The sequence below is a fragment of the Peromyscus leucopus genome, chromosome 1 (genome assembly GCF_004664715.2).
Source record: "Peromyscus leucopus breed LL Stock chromosome 1, UCI_PerLeu_2.1, whole genome shotgun sequence".
NCBI lineage: Eukaryota > Metazoa > Chordata > Mammalia > Rodentia > Cricetidae > Peromyscus > Peromyscus leucopus.
This window is the reverse complement of record NC_051063.1, coordinates 44564463-44584779: the sequence shown is the minus strand read 5'-3', so window position 1 is coordinate 44584779 and position 20317 is coordinate 44564463. Positions and strand designations below refer to the sequence as shown.

The 20317-nt window shown below is 40.4% G+C and overlaps 1 protein-coding gene across 1 annotated transcript in view; it reads right to left on the bottom strand.

Annotated features, from left to right (window-relative positions):
• Nucleotides 1-20317, bottom strand: part of Kif11 (kinesin family member 11) — a 48174-nt gene that overhangs the window by 16350 nt on the left and 11507 nt on the right. Inside the window, exons 5-13 of the mRNA XM_028882893.2 lie at nt 19739-19924; nt 19506-19630; nt 16820-16910; nt 16333-16575; nt 14394-14489; nt 10487-10575; nt 3826-3913; nt 2605-2793; nt 1968-2175 (exon numbers count right to left, since the gene is read on the bottom strand). Coding sequence (XP_028738726.1) covers nt 1968-2175; nt 2605-2793; nt 3826-3913; nt 10487-10575; nt 14394-14489; nt 16333-16575; nt 16820-16910; nt 19506-19630; nt 19739-19924 — 1315 coding nt within the window. The remainder of the gene's footprint in view (nt 1-1967; nt 2176-2604; nt 2794-3825; nt 3914-10486; nt 10576-14393; nt 14490-16332; nt 16576-16819; nt 16911-19505; nt 19631-19738; nt 19925-20317) is intronic.

Below are 20317 nucleotides of genomic sequence, written 5' to 3'. Positions count from 1 at the left end.
CATGTGGGTGCTGGGAATTAAACTACTCTCCCCAGCCACAATTTACAAAATTTTTTAAATAAGAACATTTTTAGGAAGAGAATCAAGAAATTAAATAGTAATACCTCAAAGAAATGAGTCAAGTTCAGTGATAAAGACAAATTTTATTTCTAATGATAATATGCTAATTTGATAAATTTTTAACTTATTTTCTATAAAACAATCTAAAATCAACAACAAGCCTCTAAAATTTGTTATAAAGAAACAAAAACATTAACCTCAACAGCTAACATGTTCACTGGGCCAGGTACTGTAACACTGTCACCTGAGTTGTTTTGTTTGTTTGTTTAAAATAGTATCGAATTGTTTATTTTGAGATGTGATGGCTCATACTTGTAACCCCAGCACTCAAGCTGAGGCAGGAGGATCACAAATTCAAAACTAGCTTGTGCTACAAAATGAGTTTTAAGTTCAACTTGGTCTAATTAGTCAGACCCTGTCTCAAGATAGACAGACACACACACAAAAAATGAAAATTATGAAATTAACACATGAAACATATAAAGAAAGACTTATTTATAATGGGCTGGGGATTTAGCTCAGTTGCCAGAGTACTTTGCTTAATATGCACAAAGTCCTGGGTTCCATCTCTACCATCGTATAGAACAAGGTGTAATGGCACAGGCCTGTCATCCCCATACTCAAGTGGGAGACAGGAGGATTACATGTTCAAAATCATCCTCTGGTATATACCAAGACCAGCCTAGGATACCTGTGACCCTGCCTCAGAAACAAACAAAGACCAGAAAAGCTGAGTTTAGTGATACTCTTTCTTTAATCTTAGTGCTTACGAAGCAGAGACAGAACGATTATTAGTTAGAAACCAGCTGGTCTATTGGTGAGGGAAGGTAGGAAGGGGAGGGAGATATTGGGGGGGGGAGAAGCAGTGGGAGGGGCGAGGAGTGAAGGTAGAAAGAGAAAGAAGAGAGTATGAAAGTGAGTGAGTGAGCTAGCCTGGGGTTCAACTAAGCCAGTCAGCCAAGCTAGTCCACTTGGCCAATGAAAGATTTTTGTCTCAAAAGAAAGAAGGTGGATGCCTAGAGAGATGGCCCAATAGTTAAGAGCATATACTGCTCTGCCAGAGGTGGAGTTTGATTCCCAACACCCATATCAGGCAGCTTACATTCCAATGGAGGGAATCGACCGCTCTAGCCTCCATGGATATATGCACTCACGCACAGAGACATACATGTAATTAAAAATAAAATAACTTGTTGTAGAATAATATTTTAAGGTGTGTTACTTCTGTTTATGTTGCATTTGTTTAACCATCTGTGAAGCTGTATTACTTTGCCTGTCTAAACACTTGGTAGTCTAATAAAGAACTGAATGGGCAATAGCAAAGCAGGAGAAAGGATAGGTGGGGCTGGGAGGCAGAAAGAATATATAGGAGAAATCTGGAAAAGGAAAAAGGAGTAGCTAGAGAAGGGACCAGCCACCCAGCTACACAGCCAGCCACAGAGTAAGAATGAAAGTAAGATTATAGAAATAAGAAAAAGAAAAAGCCCAGAGGCAAAAGGTAGAAGGGATAATTTAAAGTTAAGAAAAGCTGGCTAACAACAAGCCAAGCTAAGGCCAAACATTTATAATTAAGAATAAGCCTCCAAGTCAGGCGGTGGTGGTGTATGCCTTTAATCCCAGCATTCAGGAAGCAGAGCCAGGAGATCTCTGTGAGTTCGAGGCCAGCCTGGTCTACAGAGTGAGATCCAGGACAGGCACCAAAACTACACAGAGGAACCCTGTCTTGAAAAACCAAAAAGAAGAAAAAAAAAAGCCTCCATATGTGATTTATTTGGGAGCTGGGTGGCAGGCCCACTAAAAGAGTAAAAAGAAACTCTTTTAAAAAGTGAATGGTTCCTAAGGAATAATTTCTATATTCATATACACACACATCCACAGGACACACACACAGAAATGCTTGAACTTACTAAACAGTGTCTTATGAACTTCTAGCATGGCCTTTTGTTTTGCGCTGCCATCCTTAATTAATTCTTCCATATCATTAAACAGACTGTTGAGGTTTTTGCCAAAACTATCTTGAGCTTCAGCATTGTGTTTATCAATTGCTCTCTTACGGTCCAGTTTAGAATGGAGACCAGATACATCCTTGGTGGTTTCTTTAACCGTGTGAAGCAACTGTATGTTTAAAAAACAAACAAAACAAAAAAGATAACATAAAAACAGTCTAATCAAAGTGCTTGTGTTCCATAAAGCTCGTTCCTAGGTGAGAACAAGACACTCTAATGATCCCGGTGCTCGAGTTAGGGTTAGTCCCCGCCAACCCTGCTCTCTCTCCCAGCCAGCCATCATGCACAGAAAACTGACTTGGCAAATTTATTCCAGTAATTATGTTCGGCACAAATGTTTTTCCCTTTGCTTTATTGTCTCCTCAAAAGCATACCTAATACTTTCATTCCAGTTTAAAAAAAGAAACATAGGTCAAATAGTGAAATAGTGTTTCATAAATGAACACAAATAACATTGGGAATGAATAAATTAAAATCTCATTAAGCAAACAAGGATACTTCTACCTACCCTTCAATGTTTTCAAATCAAAGGACAAACCTTGCTGGCGGTATCATGAAGCTTTTCCTCCGTTTTTTCCAAGGCTGAAGAGACATATTCCTCTTTAACAAGCTGTAATTTTGTTTCTTGCAAATGTTTCTGAGTGGTTTCAAGTTCCTGTGTCTTAGTTTGCAGGTTAGATTTACACTGGTCAAGTTCATTTTTACTCTCCACAAATAACTCTGTAACCTACACATAATACAATCAACAATTCTTTAAGAAGCAGAAAAATGCTGGTGGTTAGTGGAACAGTTGGCTAGTTAATAATATTGGGAAAACAAAACAAATTATTCAAATATAAAAATCGTAATAGTGTGCCAGACTGACTACGACACTTTAATGGTAGTATCTGAATATTTTTCTAGGAAGAAGTATCTTTCTTCCTAGAAAGCTCATTTAAAACTTAACAGGTCTAACATAGTGGTGTTGATTCTCCAGGTTCCCTCCAGGACTTCAGTGAATTGTCATTAATAAAGGTGCAACATGAGGGTGGCACAGAAAGCGTCCAGTTGCTTTTCTAACTGTCCAATGTCTCCCAATTTCTGAAATCCTTAGTTTGAAAAGGAGCAGGGGAGAAAGCTCAACTGGTGTAACGTTTACCTAGCATAAACAAAGCCCCAGGTTCCATCCCCAGCTCTGCAAAAAACAAGGCCTGGTGATGCACAGCTATAATCCAAGGTAGAGATAGGAGAATCAGAAGTTCAAAGTCATCCTTGGCGACACAGTTTTGCTGCTCTTTTGTAGAAGAGTCTTTTCATGCAGCCCTGGATAGCCTAAAACTCACTACATGGACTAGGCTGGCCTCTAACTCAGAGATCCACCTGCCTCTGCCTCCTAAGTAATTAAAGGCATGTGTTTGAGTCTAGCCTAGACTACACGAGACTTATATACCATAAATCCTAGGCCTATAGTATGCTTTGGAGGTTTGTACAAGTATACTCTATAGTGTTTACACAATAATGAAATAATTTAAAATACACTTCTCAAAAACATAACCTAGTCATTAAGCAAATGTCTGATTTCTTCTAAAGTTGTATTAATAAAGTGTCAAAATCGGAGCTTTTTCATTACTAACAAAGGTAAAAATATAATACAACTTCAGCTTAAGAATCAAAAAGAAAAAAATTCTTTCAAAAGAGAAAAAAATGTCCCTACACATTCTAAATTTCTTTCAAAGCATTTCCTTTTCAAGTGACTTTGCACATCATCCAGAATGCCTACCTTACTGAGATCCTCCTCAAGAACATCGATTTTTCCAGCCAACTCAACAATTTGTTCCTCCTGAACAGTTAATTTTCCATTCATGGCTCTAAAACAGGGTGTAATAGAAATTTAACAGTTAATGTTTTGTTCTAAACCCTACAAAATTTTAATCTAATTGTATAACAAAATACACCATATTATAAGAAAATTATAGCAGCTACATAAATTCATCTCCACACTTCTTACCCTCATGTGTTACTTAAGTGGTGATAAATACTAAATGCAAAACGCAACAAATGCATCCCTTTTTTTGAAGATTTACTTATTTTTAGTTTATGGATGAGTGTTTTTGTCTGCATGTATGTCTGTGTACCACTTTCATGCCTAATGCCCATGGGGACTAGAAGAGGGCATCAGATGCCCCCGCAACTGAATTACAGTCAGTTGTAAGCCACCATGTCAATGATGAAAATTAAACCTGGATCCTCTAGAAGATCCAGGGCTCTCAACAATTAAACCATCCCTCCAGCCCCTCACTGCTTTTTATAAATGGAACATGTCTCATTTGACCTCTACCCTGAACCTGAGAACCTTTATCCATGAAGGAAAGGCATGTGTATGCAAATCCAATCTGAGATGCAGAGGAGCTGGGGAGTAACTCAGTGACAGGGTGCTTGTTGGCAAGCACAAGAGAGACTCTGGATTTGGTATCTAGCACTATAAAATACATATAAAATGAAAACTGTGTTGAGAAGATAGAAAACTAATAGAGAGGCCAGGCGGTGGTGGCACATGCCTTTAATCCCAGCACTCAGGAGGCAGAGGCAGGCAGATCTGAGGCCAGCCTGCTCTACAGAGAGAGTTCCAGAATAGCCAGGGTTATAGAGAGAAACTCTGTCTCAAAAACAAAACAATTTAAAAAAGAAAAAACCTGACAGAGGGGAAGGTAACAAAAAGTCGGGGTGGGAGTATATAAGTGGCTGCAATCAGTGAAGCAGTGATATGTAATATAGAGATGCCTCCCTATGCTGTAAGTGTTTAAGACTTGAAGACATGAAACATCACAAGAAATGGGCGAGATAAATGACGAAAACCACCTAGAAGACCAAATCAAACTATGTATACAGAACACTATCAATCCTCAGTGTCACAGGGGATGCCGCACACAGTTACACTAACACTAGGTATACTGTAAACACCACTAATATTCTAGTATGAGATTCACTAGGGCAGAATTTCTCAGCTTCAGCAGTACAGGTGCTTTGTGCAAGATAGTTCTTTGTTGTGGGCTATCATGCACATTTCAGGATAGTCAGTTAACACCACTGATTCCTATCTACTAGAAGACCGCAGTATTCTCCACCCACACCAATGAGACCATCAAAAAGGCCTGGATGAGATCTGGCATGGTGCAGAAATGTAGATCCGTTTTGTATACTTAGCCTTTGTGCTTTCTCTAATGTACATGTTAGTCAGTTCAGATCTGAGCAAAGGTGTGTTTAAATGGTGCTGCTATGAAACAACAATCACAATGTTTCCTTCAGGGTGCCAGTAAAAACAACAGGAAGATGACCTGCTAAAAGGATGGATAAGTGCCCCACCCTATTCCAGAAGCAAAGTAATGGATTTTTTCTTAAAATAAAAACAGGAGTGTATTACCTTAAAGGTGTTTGCTTGTTAGAACATATTAAGATGTATTTATTTGCTACTAGCATAGAACATTTTATGCATTTTTATAACTACATCCTTATCTTCATATTTTTACTCCAAGTGGGTAAGCTAGTATTGATACTGAGATGAAAATGTACTCTCAAGAGCTAGGTCTGAATTCTACTGAGCTGGACAGACTTGTATTACCGCCTCTCCCCTCACTGAGCAGGGCTGTCCAGAAAAGGTGACAGTGTCAGTGCTCATCTGGATCTCTCTCCACCAGAAGAAGTCCTTACTTGGTTGGTCTGTTAGTTTGTTGTTTTGTTTTTTGAGATAGGGTTTCTATGTGTAGTCCTGGCTGTCCTAGATCCAGTTCTATAGTTCCAGGCTGGCCTCAAACTCAGAGATCCGCCTGCCTCTGCCTCCCAAGTGCTGGGATTGAAGGTATGTGCCACCACTGCCTGACTAGAAGCCTCTACTTCTAAGTGTAGGAAATCATAAGAGCCGTCAGGTTGGACTTGGCCGTGGGGAACAAGTGACAGAACCAAATCATGAAAACATCCTAAACTTTTGCTGCATGGAAGATGAATTCTTGAATATTTGTAATCTTTGTTAAATACATACTATGAGAACCTTTAATGTTTCTATTTTTTTTTAGACAGGTTTCTCTGTGTAGCTTTGCGCCTTTCTTGGAACTCACTCTGTAGCCCAGGCTGGCCTCGAACTCACAGAGATCCACCTGGCTGTGCCTCATGAGTGCTAGGATTAAAGGTGTGTGCCACCACTGCCCAGCTAATGTTTCTGTTTTAATGAATGGAGAAAATATGAGAAAAATCATTTGGACCTGTTAATACTACATTTTAAAAATGTATTTGACGGTGTTATAGCTATAACAATAAAACTGAAGTTTTTTAGGGGCAATACTGATTTATTTTTTAAACCAGAAAGATAACACCATATTGATTACTTACTATAGGAAGAAAAACAAATGCCGAAAAAGAAATCAACCCACAAAATTCACCTTAAGAAATACAGTGGATGAGTGAGCACTTGGCTCAAGAGCTCAGACTTTCTGTGTGTGTGAGAATACCCAGTACCCCATGCTCAGGATTAACAAAAGGTTGTGGGTGAGGTTTTTAGAACATTTAATATACCTAGACTGTGATTTGATTTATAACTCAAGAAGAAAAGCCAGCTGGCCTAGAGTCTGGTGAGCTGAATTCAGATCCTAATACACCGCAAGTCCTGGCTGTATTTTAAAGTGATTTCTCTGGGAACTTCCATATCATGCCATCTTATTACATGGGCTCAGGAACTGTAGCATCAGAGAGCTGTGTGTTGAGAACACTTGAATCACAAACCTGGGCTCCGGGGGACAATCTTGTTCTCAGACCCAGACACCAGCAGAACCTTTTAGGCTCACTCAGGAACCAGGTGTCTCCCAAGCCACATGGAATATCAGGAAGACTTTTAAGTTTTAGAAATCTTTATTTGTAGAATGATGGAATTAACCAAAAATAATACTAAAAAAGCAAAATGCATTGAGAAAGGTCAGATTTTAAGAATATTTATTTTTTTCCTCATGATAAATTTCTCAATGGCATTTTATTACAAACTAGATCTTCATTATTAAAAAAAAAAAAGCCATGTTGCAACTTCAGTATTTAAGTTTTGCTTCATGCTACTTTTCATCTGTATTTCAAATCTTCACAGGCCTATTTCGTTTCATAGACCTGAATGACACACTGTTTCTCACCTTCCATCTGCTCAAGTTAAATGTTAAAGAATGTTGTGTAAAGCTCAGCCAATAAAGTCTTTGATTAAAACAAGTAAGAGGCCTGGATATTGCTGAGTATCCTCTAGGGGGCAATGAAGCGCCTTCCTGAGAGCCAGGAGTCTGCACTCACTGCATGTGAACTTCAGCTTGCCTCTCAATGAAGAGCCAGGCATTTGAACGAAAATCCACACAGTGAATGGGAGCTCCTCAGCACTTGAACCCATTCTAATTGTTCACAGTGGCCAGAGTAACCAGAGAACTGGGGGAGTGTATTCTCAGAAGGATTGAAGGGCTTTGCCCTACAAAAAATTCAATCTAGGAAAACTTGTGAAGGAAGCCCAGACATAATTCCAGGTACCACTCTTTATTACACTCCAGCCAACGTACAGGACTATAAACCTCACCCCTGACAAAACTAATAATCCATATTTTAATGCCAGCTAAAAGTCACGAGACAGTTAAGGAAACAAACAAAAGTAACAGAAACCACCACAGAAAGTAAAAAGGATCATGAAACATTGGCGGTGATAGCCTAGGCCTTTAATTCCAGCACTCAGGAGACAGAGGCAAGAGGATCTCTTTAGGTTTAAAGCCAGCCTGGTCGACAGAGAGAGTCCCAGGGCAGCCAGGGCTACACAGAGAAACCCTGTCTTGAAAATACAAAACAAAACAAAATACCCCCCCCCAAAAGGAAAAGATCCTGAAGAGTAAACTTTAATAATACTAGTAATTTTCTGAGGAGTGCAATCTATCTACACAATAGGACACCATATTCTCTAAAGGTCAGGAAAGATGTGGTAGAGCTCTTACAAGCTAAAAATGGGACAACAGAAATAAAACTCAGCAAAATATCTGAACATTAAATCAAAGTCTAAAAGGTAAAATAGCCAGGTGGTGGTGGCACACGCCTTTAATCCCAGCACTCTGGAGGCAGAAGCAGGTGCATCTCTGAGTTCAAGGCCAGCCTGGTCCGTAGAGCAAGTTCCAGGACTGCCAGGGCTACACAGAGAAACTTGTCTCAAAAAAACAAAACAAGCCGAGCAGCGGTGGCACCCACCTTTAGTCCCAGCACTCAGAGGCAGAGGCAGGTGGATCTCTGAGTTCGAGGCCAACCTGGTCTACAGAGCGAGATCCAGGACAGGCTCCAAAAACTACACAGAGAAACCCTGTCTCAAAAAACTAAAACAAGACAAAAGGTAAAAATAAAGTATGATGAACAATTCTTCTTAAAGATAGGCTGGGGGCGGGAGGGGGGAAAACAAGAGAATCCATGGCTGATATGTAAAATTAAATTTAATAAATAAATTTTAAAAAAAGATAGGCTGGCTTCAAACTCAGAGATCTGTCTTTGCCTCCTGCGTGCTTGGACTGAAGGCATGCAACACCATACCTGGCTGAAGTAAGCTTTAAACACAAAACTCACAGGCCTTTCAGACCCACTGGAATGGGTTTACACTGATTCCTGAGGGTTAGGAAATTTCAGAAATGACAAGGTAGGTGGTTTAGCTCTAGTCTAGAACTGTCAGAGGATAGGATTCACAATGAAAAGAGAAGATGAACGTGACCTTAAAGAAGAGGCAAAAAGAGGTTTATGTATCTTCACTGTAGTGATGGTTACACAAGTGTGTCACAATGGTACAGAGTCATACATACAAAAGGTACCAGTGTCAATCTCCTATGTTTACTATTGAATCACGGTTACATAAATGAATATTGGTGGAAACTGGGTAAATAATACATGGGGAGCCAGGTGTTAGGACCCATAACTGTAATTTTAGTACTCAGAAAGAGGAAGTAGGATTGGTATAAATCCAAGACCAGCCCGATCTAGTTCAAGGCCAGCTAGTACCACAGAGCAGAAGCGTGTCTTAACCAGTAATGAAACGGCTGAGGGTGTGACTCAAATAGTGAAGGATCTGGTTAGTGCCCAAAGCCCTGGGTTTGATCTCCAGGACTACATAAAACTAAGCATGGTGGCGCATGCCTGTACCCAGCACTTTGGAAGTGGAGGCAGGGGGATCAAAAGTTAAAGGACATCCTTGACTACACAATGAGCTTGAGACCAGTCTAGACTACACAAGACCCTGCCTGGATAAATAATCATCATGCATGTGGCTTCTCTGTACTCTTAGAACTTTTCACATAAACAAATAATTATTTCAAAATAAAAAGCTAAAAGACTTTTTAAAAAGTGTTTCATAACATTTTGTGTGTGTGTGTGTGTGTGTGTGTGTGTGTGTGTGTGTGTAACCATTTACTTGGTGAGGGAGATGGTGTGTGTGCTACAGAATACATATGGAGTCAGGTGACAACTTCTGGAGGACTGGTTCCCTCCTCCTCCCATATGGGTCTGAGGACTCTGGTCCTCAGGCTTGGCAGCAATCACCTTTACCCAGTGACCCATCTCATAGATCAGAGCTTTACTTTTGAGACCAGTCTTGCTATGTGGCCCAACTAACATCAAATTCCATCTCTGCCTCCTGGGGCATGCCACTTGAAAACAACAACAACGACACTTTATTTATTTATTTATTTATTTATTTATTTATTTATTTGTGTGTGTGTGTGTGTGTGTGTGTGTGTGTGTGTGTGCATGCACACACGTGTGCACAGTATCACGGCACACATGTGGAGGTCAAAGGTCAATGTGTGGAAGCCAGCTCATTCCGCCCACCATGTGGGTTGCAGACATCAAACTGAAGTCATCAGACCTGCAGCGGGTACCTTTACACACTGCCACCTCACTGGCCCAGTAACTACTTTTTACCGTCAAACCAAAAGAAGTACTTATTGGCAGTAGATACCATTTCCTTATTGCTGTATAAGTAAATTTTACTCCAAACTCCTTGTTATCTGAAAGTATGGCTTTCAGAGATGGGTATATTAGCACACTTTTGTAATTCCAGTAACTGTGTATGAGGCTGAAGCAGGATTCAGAGAGCTCCAGACTGGCCTGGGCTATATAAATAGTGAAACCATCTCCAAAATCAAAAATAAGGGGCTGAGAGATGGGTCATCAGTTAAGAGCTCTGTCTGCTGTCTGGGAAACTGAGTTCGGTTCCCAGCACCACCTGGCAGCTCATAGCTGTTTATAACTCCATTTCCAGGAGACCTGGTGCCCTCCCTCTTCTGGTCCCTAGAGCACATCCTGAGTTGGTTACACAGACATAAATGCAGGCAAACTATGCATATGTTTAAAATAAGTAAACTTAAATATATATACATACACCAACTCCACAGCCAAAGGCTTACCTAAAATTTTCTTCAGAGATGTACACTCCATTTTTCTCACGGGCTGCAGCAAGATCTCTCTTCAATCGCTCTATCTCTTCTGTATACTCCTACACAAGAGCAGGTTATATAGATATCAAGTTAGTTGTTTTTGTTCTATCATTCAGTGTGCAGGAAATAAATCATGTTAGCTCTTTATGTTTTTCAAACATAAAAAGTTATAATCATACTTTTAAAAAAAAGGATTTCACTCCAAAATTCAGGCTGACCTTGAACTTATGGCAATCTTCAGTCTCAGCCTTTGAAATACTGAGATCACCCCTACCCCCAGCTATAACTAGTTTTAAATCTATGCTAATTTGTCTAGAAATATTCTTTCAATAGCCTTAATGAGTCTTTAAATGTGTTCATCATAAATATCTTATCCACCTTTGATCTCTACTGCTGTAATAAAATATCATGACCAAAAGAAACTTGGCGGGGGTGGGGGTGGGGGTGAGTGGGAGGGGGGGTGTTTACTTAAGCTTACGACTCTCAGGTTGTAGTCCATCACTGAGGGAAGTCAGGGCAGGAACCTGGAGGCAGGAACTCAAGCAGAGGCTATGGAGGAATGCCACTTACTGGCTTTGCTCCTCCTCATGGTTTGCTCGGCCCTCTTTCTTACATACTCAAGGACCATCTAGCCAGAGGTAGTACAATCCACAGTGAGCTGGGCCCTCCTACATCAATCACTAACTAAAACTATACCCCACAAGTTTGCCTCCAGTTTGGTTGGGGCGTTTTATCAATAGAGGTTCCCTTTGTCTAAATGACTCTAGTTTGTGTCAAGATGATAAGAACCCAGGACAATCAGAGAATCATTACACAACTGCAATAGGAGTACTGGTGGAAGAAGACATGAATACATACATGGGAGAGAACAGAGAGTCCAGAAACAGGCTCACAGAAATCTGGAAAACTTGATATACTACACAACACCAAAGATGGGGAGCCGTACACAAAGGAGGAAAACATGTTTGCAAACCTCAATCAAATCCAGAAAACTTCCTATGCAACAAAGTAACTAAACTATATTCTATTAAGAACTCTAAGGGCTGGAGAGATGGCTCAGCAGTTACGAGCACTGGTTGTTCCTCCAGAGGACCAGAGTTCAATTCCCAGCACACACTGTGGCTCACAGACATCCACAACCCTAGCTCCAGGGGAGCTAACACCCTCTTCTTGCTTCCACTGGTGCTGCATACATGAGGTAAACACACGTAGGGGAAACACCCCTGTACATTAAAAAAACAAAACTCTGAAACTCCAATAAAAGAACAAACAATCCATTAGGAAATAGTGCTAAAGCCATAAACAAACATATCACCAAAAAGTACATCTGAGCTGGATGGTGGTGGCACACACCTTTAACCCAGCACTCAGGAGGCAGAGGCAGGCAGATCTCTGAGTTTGAGACCAACCTGGTCTACAGAGTGAGTTCTAGGACAGTCAGGGCTCCACAGAGACACCCTGCCTTGAAAAGCAAAACAAACAAAAAGGACATATGAATACAATGTAATATAATACAAGAGAAGATGTTCACATCATTGGTCATTAGGGAAATGTAAGTTAAAACCAAGTGATATAATAACTAACGCTCACCAAATGCTGCTGAGGATGTAGAGAAACTCATCACGTTGCTAGTGGGAAGGCAAAATTATATAGCCACTCTAAAGAATCGTTTAGTAGATAGAGCTGGGCATATGGTGCATGCCTGTAAATCCAGCACTCAGGAAGCAGAGGCAGAAGGAGTAAGAGTTCCATGCCAGCCTGAGCTACTGAGTGAGACTCAACTCCACCCCACCACAAGAAAGTTCTTTAATCATTCCTTAAAAACTGAAGTACACAGTTACCACGTATCACAGCAAATTCACTCCCTGACAATTACCACAAAGAAATGAAAGTGTAATTCCAGAAGAGATGTCTCGACTGCTAAAAGCATTGGCCACAAAATCCTGACAACCTGAGTTCGATCCCTGGAACTCACAGTTATGGTTAGGGTCAGGGTCAGGGTCAGGGTTAGGGCTAGGGTTAGAAGGAAGAGACCTTTTGAAAGCTGTCACCCGACTTTCACATGTCCGCCATGGCACGCACATGGACAGACACAGTTAATAGTTAGTAATAAAAATGTCAGTGAAAATGTGTTGTGGTGGTTCAGAGGACAATAGCCCCCACAGGCTCACATATTTGAACCTTTGGTTTCCAGTTGGACTGTTAGAAAGGAGGAGTAAGAGCTGTGGCCTTGTTGGAGGAAGAATGTCAGTGGGGTGCCAGGCTCAGTCTTGGTCTCTCTGCGCCTCCATCTTTCAGATCAGATGTGAGCTCTCTCTCAGTTAGCACTCCTGTACCATGCCTGCCTACCAACCATGCTCGCCACCACGATGACCACGGCCTAACCTCTTGAAACGGTCACCAAATCCACAATCAAATGTTTTATTTTATAGGTTGCCTTGGTCATGGTGTCTCCTCACAGCAATCAGAACAGTAAATAAGACATGTATGTTTACACAGATGCCAATGAGTTAATATAAATAGCAGTTTCATTTGAAACAGAAAAAAACTAAAGTTATTCAATAAATCAATTAAGATGGTCACACAAATTATACAAATAGTTCAGACACCATAAAGCACTCATCACTAAAGACCTGTTGAGATATGTGACAATTTGGGTGAGACCTCAAAGAATAATATAAAATTTAAAAAGACAACTCCAAAAGTCTATGTGCTATAGACCATTCCCTTCGATAATACTTCTGAAACTACAGAATTGTACAGAACAGAGTAGTGAGTACAGGAATTAAAGCTAAGAAGAGAGGAGGGATGAGTGTCATAGCATCTTGGGAAATAATCTATTGGCTGGTGGATGTTTAAATAAAGTTTAGTATTATCCATATATTGAAATATTATTCAGCAAAATAAAGGATAAACTACTGGCACATATCCACAACAGCATAAATAAAATCAAGTAAAAGATAGAGGCAAAGGCCATGTAGTATATGATCTTCCTAGGAAATGTATAGGAAGAGCAAACTGTCTACAGAAAGTGTATTGATAAGCCAGGCAGGGTGGTTCATAGCTGCAGTCCCAGCACTAAAGAGGCAGAGCAGGAGGGTCAGGAAACAAATAGCAGAATATAAACTAAGAGTCTGCTCATGAACAAGACAAAGAGACAGACAGACAGACAGACAGACAGACGGAAAGGATATCAGTGGTCACTTGATTACAAAAAAAGGAAACCACAATGTTAATTTTTTTCTAAAAGTGAATTGCATAGCTGTTGGATAACTACATCAATGTATTAAAATCATTGAAATAAGTGCTGACAAGAGGTAAATGTCAGTGAGTAAATTTCACCTCAAGGATGTAAACAAAGTTCATACTTGTTGACACGAATGCTGTCCAGAGTGTCAACCAGGACAACAATAAAGCTGGAATGTCCACATATAGCTGTGAGAAGAACACTGTAACATGCAGGCACTTGTTTTAAGTCATTACAGAAACTGCCGGCCACAGGGGCTGCTGATGCAGCTTAGTGGCAGCAGGTCTCCAGAACCACACGGACAGTGAGTCAGTGAGACCCTCACTCAATAACAAATGTCTACAACAAGTAATTTAACAAATCTTGATTAACTTTGAGCTGTTGCTATCCTTAGCCAGGTCAGGTGGGACATGCCTTCTTTAATCCCAGCACTTGGGAGAAAGAGGCAGGCAGTCGCTGTGAGTTCAAGGCCAGCCTGGTCTACAGAGTGAATTCTAGGACAGCCAGGCCGACACAGAGAAACCCTGTCTCGGGAATAAAAAAACAAAAACAAAAATAGTGATTTCTTGCTATTCCGTATTTCAGATATGCCAAACATGATTACATTATTCCATACAAATTCATAATTACCTTAATAAGAGCTTTTTTAGTTAGTTTCTGATTGACTTCAGGCTTATTCATTATGTTCTTTGCTCTGTGAGCATATTCCAACGTACTCAGAGTTTCCTGTCATGAAAAGGAAAAGTTAATTACTGAAGGCATGAGGATGTTATTTAAAATGTACCTGGGGGAGGGGAAAGGATGCAGCTGTCTTTGAGTCATTTCTGCTTTTATAAGCAATCTTTCACTCATATTACTATAAGTAACCCTAATAAAACCCATCAGTTCACTAAGGTGAGCTCTGGTAATGTGTTTACTTTGGTCTGACACGCATTCTATCTGAGGTGAGTAGACATTTGTCCATGAGATTCCAGCAACAGTGTCACACAACACCTATATTTATATAATTAAATATTATGCATCCATAAAAAAGATACAGTGTTGATGTATAGCACAATTTTAGCATAGTATGCTAATATATCATAATAAAAATAGTAATACTACGCGTGGCGCATGCTTAATCAGCACTCGGAGCAGAGCAGGTGAATCTCTGAGTTCGAGCCAGCTGGCTACGATGAGTTCAGAGAGGCGCAAACTACACAGAAACCTGTCAAAAAAAAAAAAAAAAATAGTAATACTAAGTATAAGAAGTCAGTACCCCAAAAAAGACTTGACTGGGTCTAAGTTCTCAATGAACCCATACACACCACCCATCACTACTGACCTTCAGCAATCTTTTTCTTTAATGTGTGTGTGTGTGTTTTGCCTGCATGTGTGATTGACTGTGCACTCTGTGTGGGGCTAGTGCCTGAGGCAGCCAGAAGAGGGCATCAGTAACAAATGGAGTTACAAATAGTTGTGAGTCACCATGTGGGTGCTGGAAATCCAACACTGGCCCCTGGAAGAAAGAGCAGCCAAGGCTCTTAACCATCGAGTCATTTTTCCAGCCACAGCTTTTTTTTTTTTTAAATGTATGAAGGGTTGCAAGATGACTCAGTGAGCAAAGGTACTTGTCACCAAGCCAAATGACCTGAACTTGACTTCTGGAGCCCACGTTAGAAGTGGTGGACTGACAACCTTTCTGACTCCTATCTGTATGCCCACACACGTAAGTAAACAAATGAATATAAAAATGCTGTGGGTTATGTTCATTGTTAATAAAAAGCTGACAGGCCAGTAGCTGGGCCGGCAGTTAGACCAGAAAACCAAACTGAGAATGCCGGGAGGAGGGGCGGAGCCAGGAGTCGCCAGCCAGATGCAGAGGAAGCAAGATGAGATGTGCTGAGAACAGGTACCATGCCACACGGTAAGAATTACGGGCTAATTTAAGTGTAAGAGCTAGTCAGTATTAAGCCTGAACTACCAGCAAGCATTTATAAGTAATATTAAGCCTGTGAGTGCTTATTTGGAAAGTGGGGGGCGGAAGAGAACGGCCTACAAAAAAATATTTTAGCTGGGGTGATGGCACATTCCTTTAATCCCAGCACTCGGGAGGCAGAGGCAGGCGAAGGCACAAAGCTACACAGAGAGAAACCCTGTCTTGAAAAACAAAACAAAACAAAACAAAAAAAAAAAAAAGAAAGAAAGGAAAAACCAAAACAGAAACAAAAAACAACTTTTTTTTTTTTAACATTACAAAGCCAGTTTAATAGCATGTGCCTATCGTCACAGCACTTTAGAAGCTGAGGCAGGGAGATCAAGTCTTGGCCAGCCTGAAAGACACAGCAAAATCCTATCTCAAAGAAAACTAGCAGAGAGACAGAGAAACAGAGAGAAGGGGAACAAAGAACCACTTTGGAAGTCATAACTGGCTTTTTATCACAGTGGCATCCTCTAGGATATGTTCATACACAATGTCCAGATTCTTATATATTACAGTATAGAATGAAGCAAGTAAATGAGCTTTAAAACTATGACAGCTAGGAAAGACTGACCATCCCCCAGTGGCTGCTTCTCTCAAAGGGCTTACCTCGAGGTTGAGAGACGCAGGGGAAATGGTTGCAATTATAGACGTTCTTGTTCGTCCCCCGAGAGAGTCTTGCAGAATTCTAGTCAGTTTAGATTCGCGATAAGGAATGTGAGGCGTTCTTTCCACAAGAGCAGTGATAACTCTTCCCAAAGTCAACAAGGACTGGTTGATATTTCCAGCTTCCCGGGCCCTCTTGTCAACAGCTCCAGAACGCCCAATATTTTCACTTCCTGCAAGGTCAACCTTTAATTTTAAACAGAAAATGTCAATCTATTATATCTGGATTCAAAGATTTGTATTCTTTTATATCTTTTACTATATGTAATATACTAAATGGCTAGCAAAATAAATTTTCCACAACAAATTTCTTCCTCTATGCCAAAGCAATTAATGAAGTTAACTATAAACGTACTGTATGTAAGTGAAATCCCAGGCTTCTCTAGAAGTAACCAAGAATAGCACAGTGGCATTCAGGCAGGATGCTTACCAAATTCAATTTTCCAATTTTAACAAGTTCTTCTCCATCAATTGTAGTTTCCTTCATATGTATTGTCACAGAAAAAACTGAATGGGAACGGCTAGAAGACAAGATCAGGTTGTCCACTCATTACAATGTAAAACATTATCTGTTCCCTACAAAATACTGAAAACAGGCAAGGAAGATCTAAACGCAGAAGGGAAGACAAAGATATCATCAGTCAGAAAATAAAACGTGGGATGACAAAATTTCTACCCACTACCTACTGTTGAATGATATTTTGTTTGTGTTCTGACAAATAAAGCTGGCCTGGAGATCAGAGCGTAGAGATAGCCACTAGTTAACCATAGAGGTCAGGCCGGGTGGCACACACCATTAATCCCAGCACTTGGAGGAAGCAGGAAGATCAGGAGTTTAAGGTCACCCTGGGCTGCTACACAAGATTGAACCAGTCTAAAAGAAGAGAAACAGTGCCAGGCAGTGGTGGCTCACACCTTTGATCCCAGTACCTGGGAGGCTCATGCCTTTAATCTCAGCAGCAGGAAAGTGGAAATAGTAATATGGGGGTGGGGGGGTGACAGGAGCTCAGCCCCATTCAGTCTGAGGATTCATAGAGACAGGATGCCCCATTCAGTCTGAGATTTCCTTGAGGTAAGAACTCTCTGATCTTTCAGCCTTTACCCTGATATCTGACTCCGGATTTTTATTTGATAAGACTAATTTGGGTCACACTTCAAACTATAATACTGATCCTAAGAAGAAGCTATCAAAACTACCCTAGAACTTTTAGGGCTGGAGTTGTAGAACCTATATCTAGTACACTTCAGTTCCTGGGTTCCATTCCCAGCAACACACACACAAAGAATGTTCAGGCACCTCTGAAAAGGAAGAGTGTGTCTCAGAGCAGATGGCTCCCATCTAAAACATGGTTGCATTTATTAATATCATTAGCAGTGGAGAATATACTAACTTTTAATTTTCTTCTTTGTACTTTTAAAAATTCTTATTTTGTAAAAGTTATTTAAATTATAGAAGAGGGAAGGGTGCAAGAAAAAACAAACTATACATCTGAGTTCTTTTTATCTTATGTTTTCCCATTATTATTAACTGATTTAACTTTTTTTTTTTTTTTTTTGAGACAGGGTTTCTCTGTAGTTTTGGTGCCTTTCCTGGAACTCACTCTGTAGCCCAGGCTGACCTCGAACTCAGAGATCTGCCTGGCTCTGCCTCCCGAGTGCTGGGATTAAAGGCGTGCAGCACCACCACCTGGCCTGATTTAACTTTTTAAACAATTGTATTTATTATGGATAGATTTGGACTTATATACAGTAAGGGATAGGGCACATGCCACGTGGATTTGGTTCTTTCCCTCTGTCTTTAGGTGGGTGGGTTTCAGGATCAAACTCAGGTAGCTAGGTTTGCATGACAAGCAGCTTAACCCATTGCACCAGCCCTACTCACCGGTTTCTAGTTCAAGATTGTGGAATTAATGCAATTAAGCATAAATATCAACTGTCTTGGGAATACTGAGTTAATTTTTTTATTCATAAAAAGTGATATTTACCCAGCACTCGGGAGGCAGAGGCAGGCGGATCTCTGTGAGTTCGAGGCCAGCCTGGGCTACCAAGTGAGTCCCAGGAAAGGCGCAAAGCTACACAGAGAAACCTTGTCTCGAAAAACCAAAAAAAAAAGTGATATTTAATATAAAAGAAAAAATGTATAACCAGGCATGGTGGTAAACAGTATTTACAGAGTTCTTTCCTCACTTTTTAATGAGTTAGTGACCATCTGTGTATCTATACTAAAGTAAAATCATTTTAAAACAAAGATTTGATCTCAATTTCTATAGCTCAAGTGAGCAAGTGCTTGTTACATGTGCCCTGGATTGAATTTCCAATACAACCAAACAAAAACAAAATCCATAAAATAATGAAAATTAACATATTATTTTCCTTTTATTGAGACCATGAGATTTTTTTCAGTAAGAGTTCTATAACAGGGCCTAAGAGGCCACTTTAAAAAAGTAGTTTAGCCTCTGAGTATTTCATCTTAAAATTTAATCTGGGGCCCCAGCAGATACAGTTTCATTTAAACCAGGTATTTTCATTGAGACCAGATATGGTTTCACTTAAGTTATTTGTTTTGTTGGTTGGATGGTTGGTTGGTTGGTTTTGAGACAGTCTCACTATGTAGCCTTGGATGGCCTGGAATTCCACCTGCCTCTGCAGTATACGTGCTGGGATGAAGGCGTGTGCCATCACACCTATCTTTGGTTTTTGAATCAACAGAAGGGTTACAGATAAGATTATTTGTGCTTTAACGTTCTTTTGTTCGGAAGCAAGGTCTCAGTATGTAGCCAAGCTGGCCTATGTGCCCATCTGAACTCCAGCCCCGGGACCTCTGTCCTCAGCCTCCCAAATGCTGGAATTACAGATGTGAACCATCACGCCACAGCCAGCATTCCATGAACTCACCTGAAAAAGAATTGTTACTACTTCTGCAATAATTTAACTTATCTTTGTTTTCCTTTCAACAATCTTCCAGTATTGCTGCCCTTTTTATGAACCTGATGAGAAGAACCAAGAACTCCCCTTGTAGCACCAAATCTACACTGAGACGCAGTTCCCTACCTCGTCGACTTGATGCCTCCAGATCTTTCACAGGGGAGATGGAGCAAAGGAAACAGCTCCCTTACCTAGAGTAAGCGTTCATCAGGGTCGCTGCAGTCGTCCGCTTCGCTGCCCCCTTCTCCAGAATTTGGTACACTTCATCTTTGTTGTGTACTGTGATTTCCTCTAAACCTTTGATTATCACTCCTCTCTAACCAAATATCAAAAGAATATCTATTATCTTGTGAAGAAAAAGTACACTGACTTTTAAAAGACTCACACATTAAAATTCAGAAACTTTATTCTCAAACTGAGTTACCTTGTTCCGGGGATCATCAAACATCTGCAGCCTCTCAGAGACATCGGTGGATGAACTAAGAAGATCAAAAAGCTCTTCATTATAGATTTCCAACAGAGACACTTTCACTGAAAATTCAGTGCCATTATCAGTTAGTTTCTCAAATATTTGATGAAGAGTGCGTGGAATTATACCAGCCAAAGGATCCTGAAATTATATTAATAAGAATTAAAATAAACTCAAAATGCCATTTACTACAACAGTTAAAACATGACCAAGCCCTCCTTCAGAGTTTATTACTACATTTGCAACACTGAGGATTAATTCCTAAGGTCTTACACATACTAGGCAAGTATTCTTCCACTGAGTTATACCCCATCCCTGTTTCTTTTTTTAGAGACAGGAGTCCTCCTTAAATTGCCTAGGTTGACCCCACACTTGAGATCCCTCTGCCTCAGTCTCCAGGGTATTTGGAATTATGGATACACACTGTCATACTCAACTCTAGTTTATTTAGGGTTTACTATATAGCCTAGACTGGCCCTGAATCTGCAATTCTCCTAACCCAGCCTCCCAAGGACTAGCATTCCAGTCACAAGT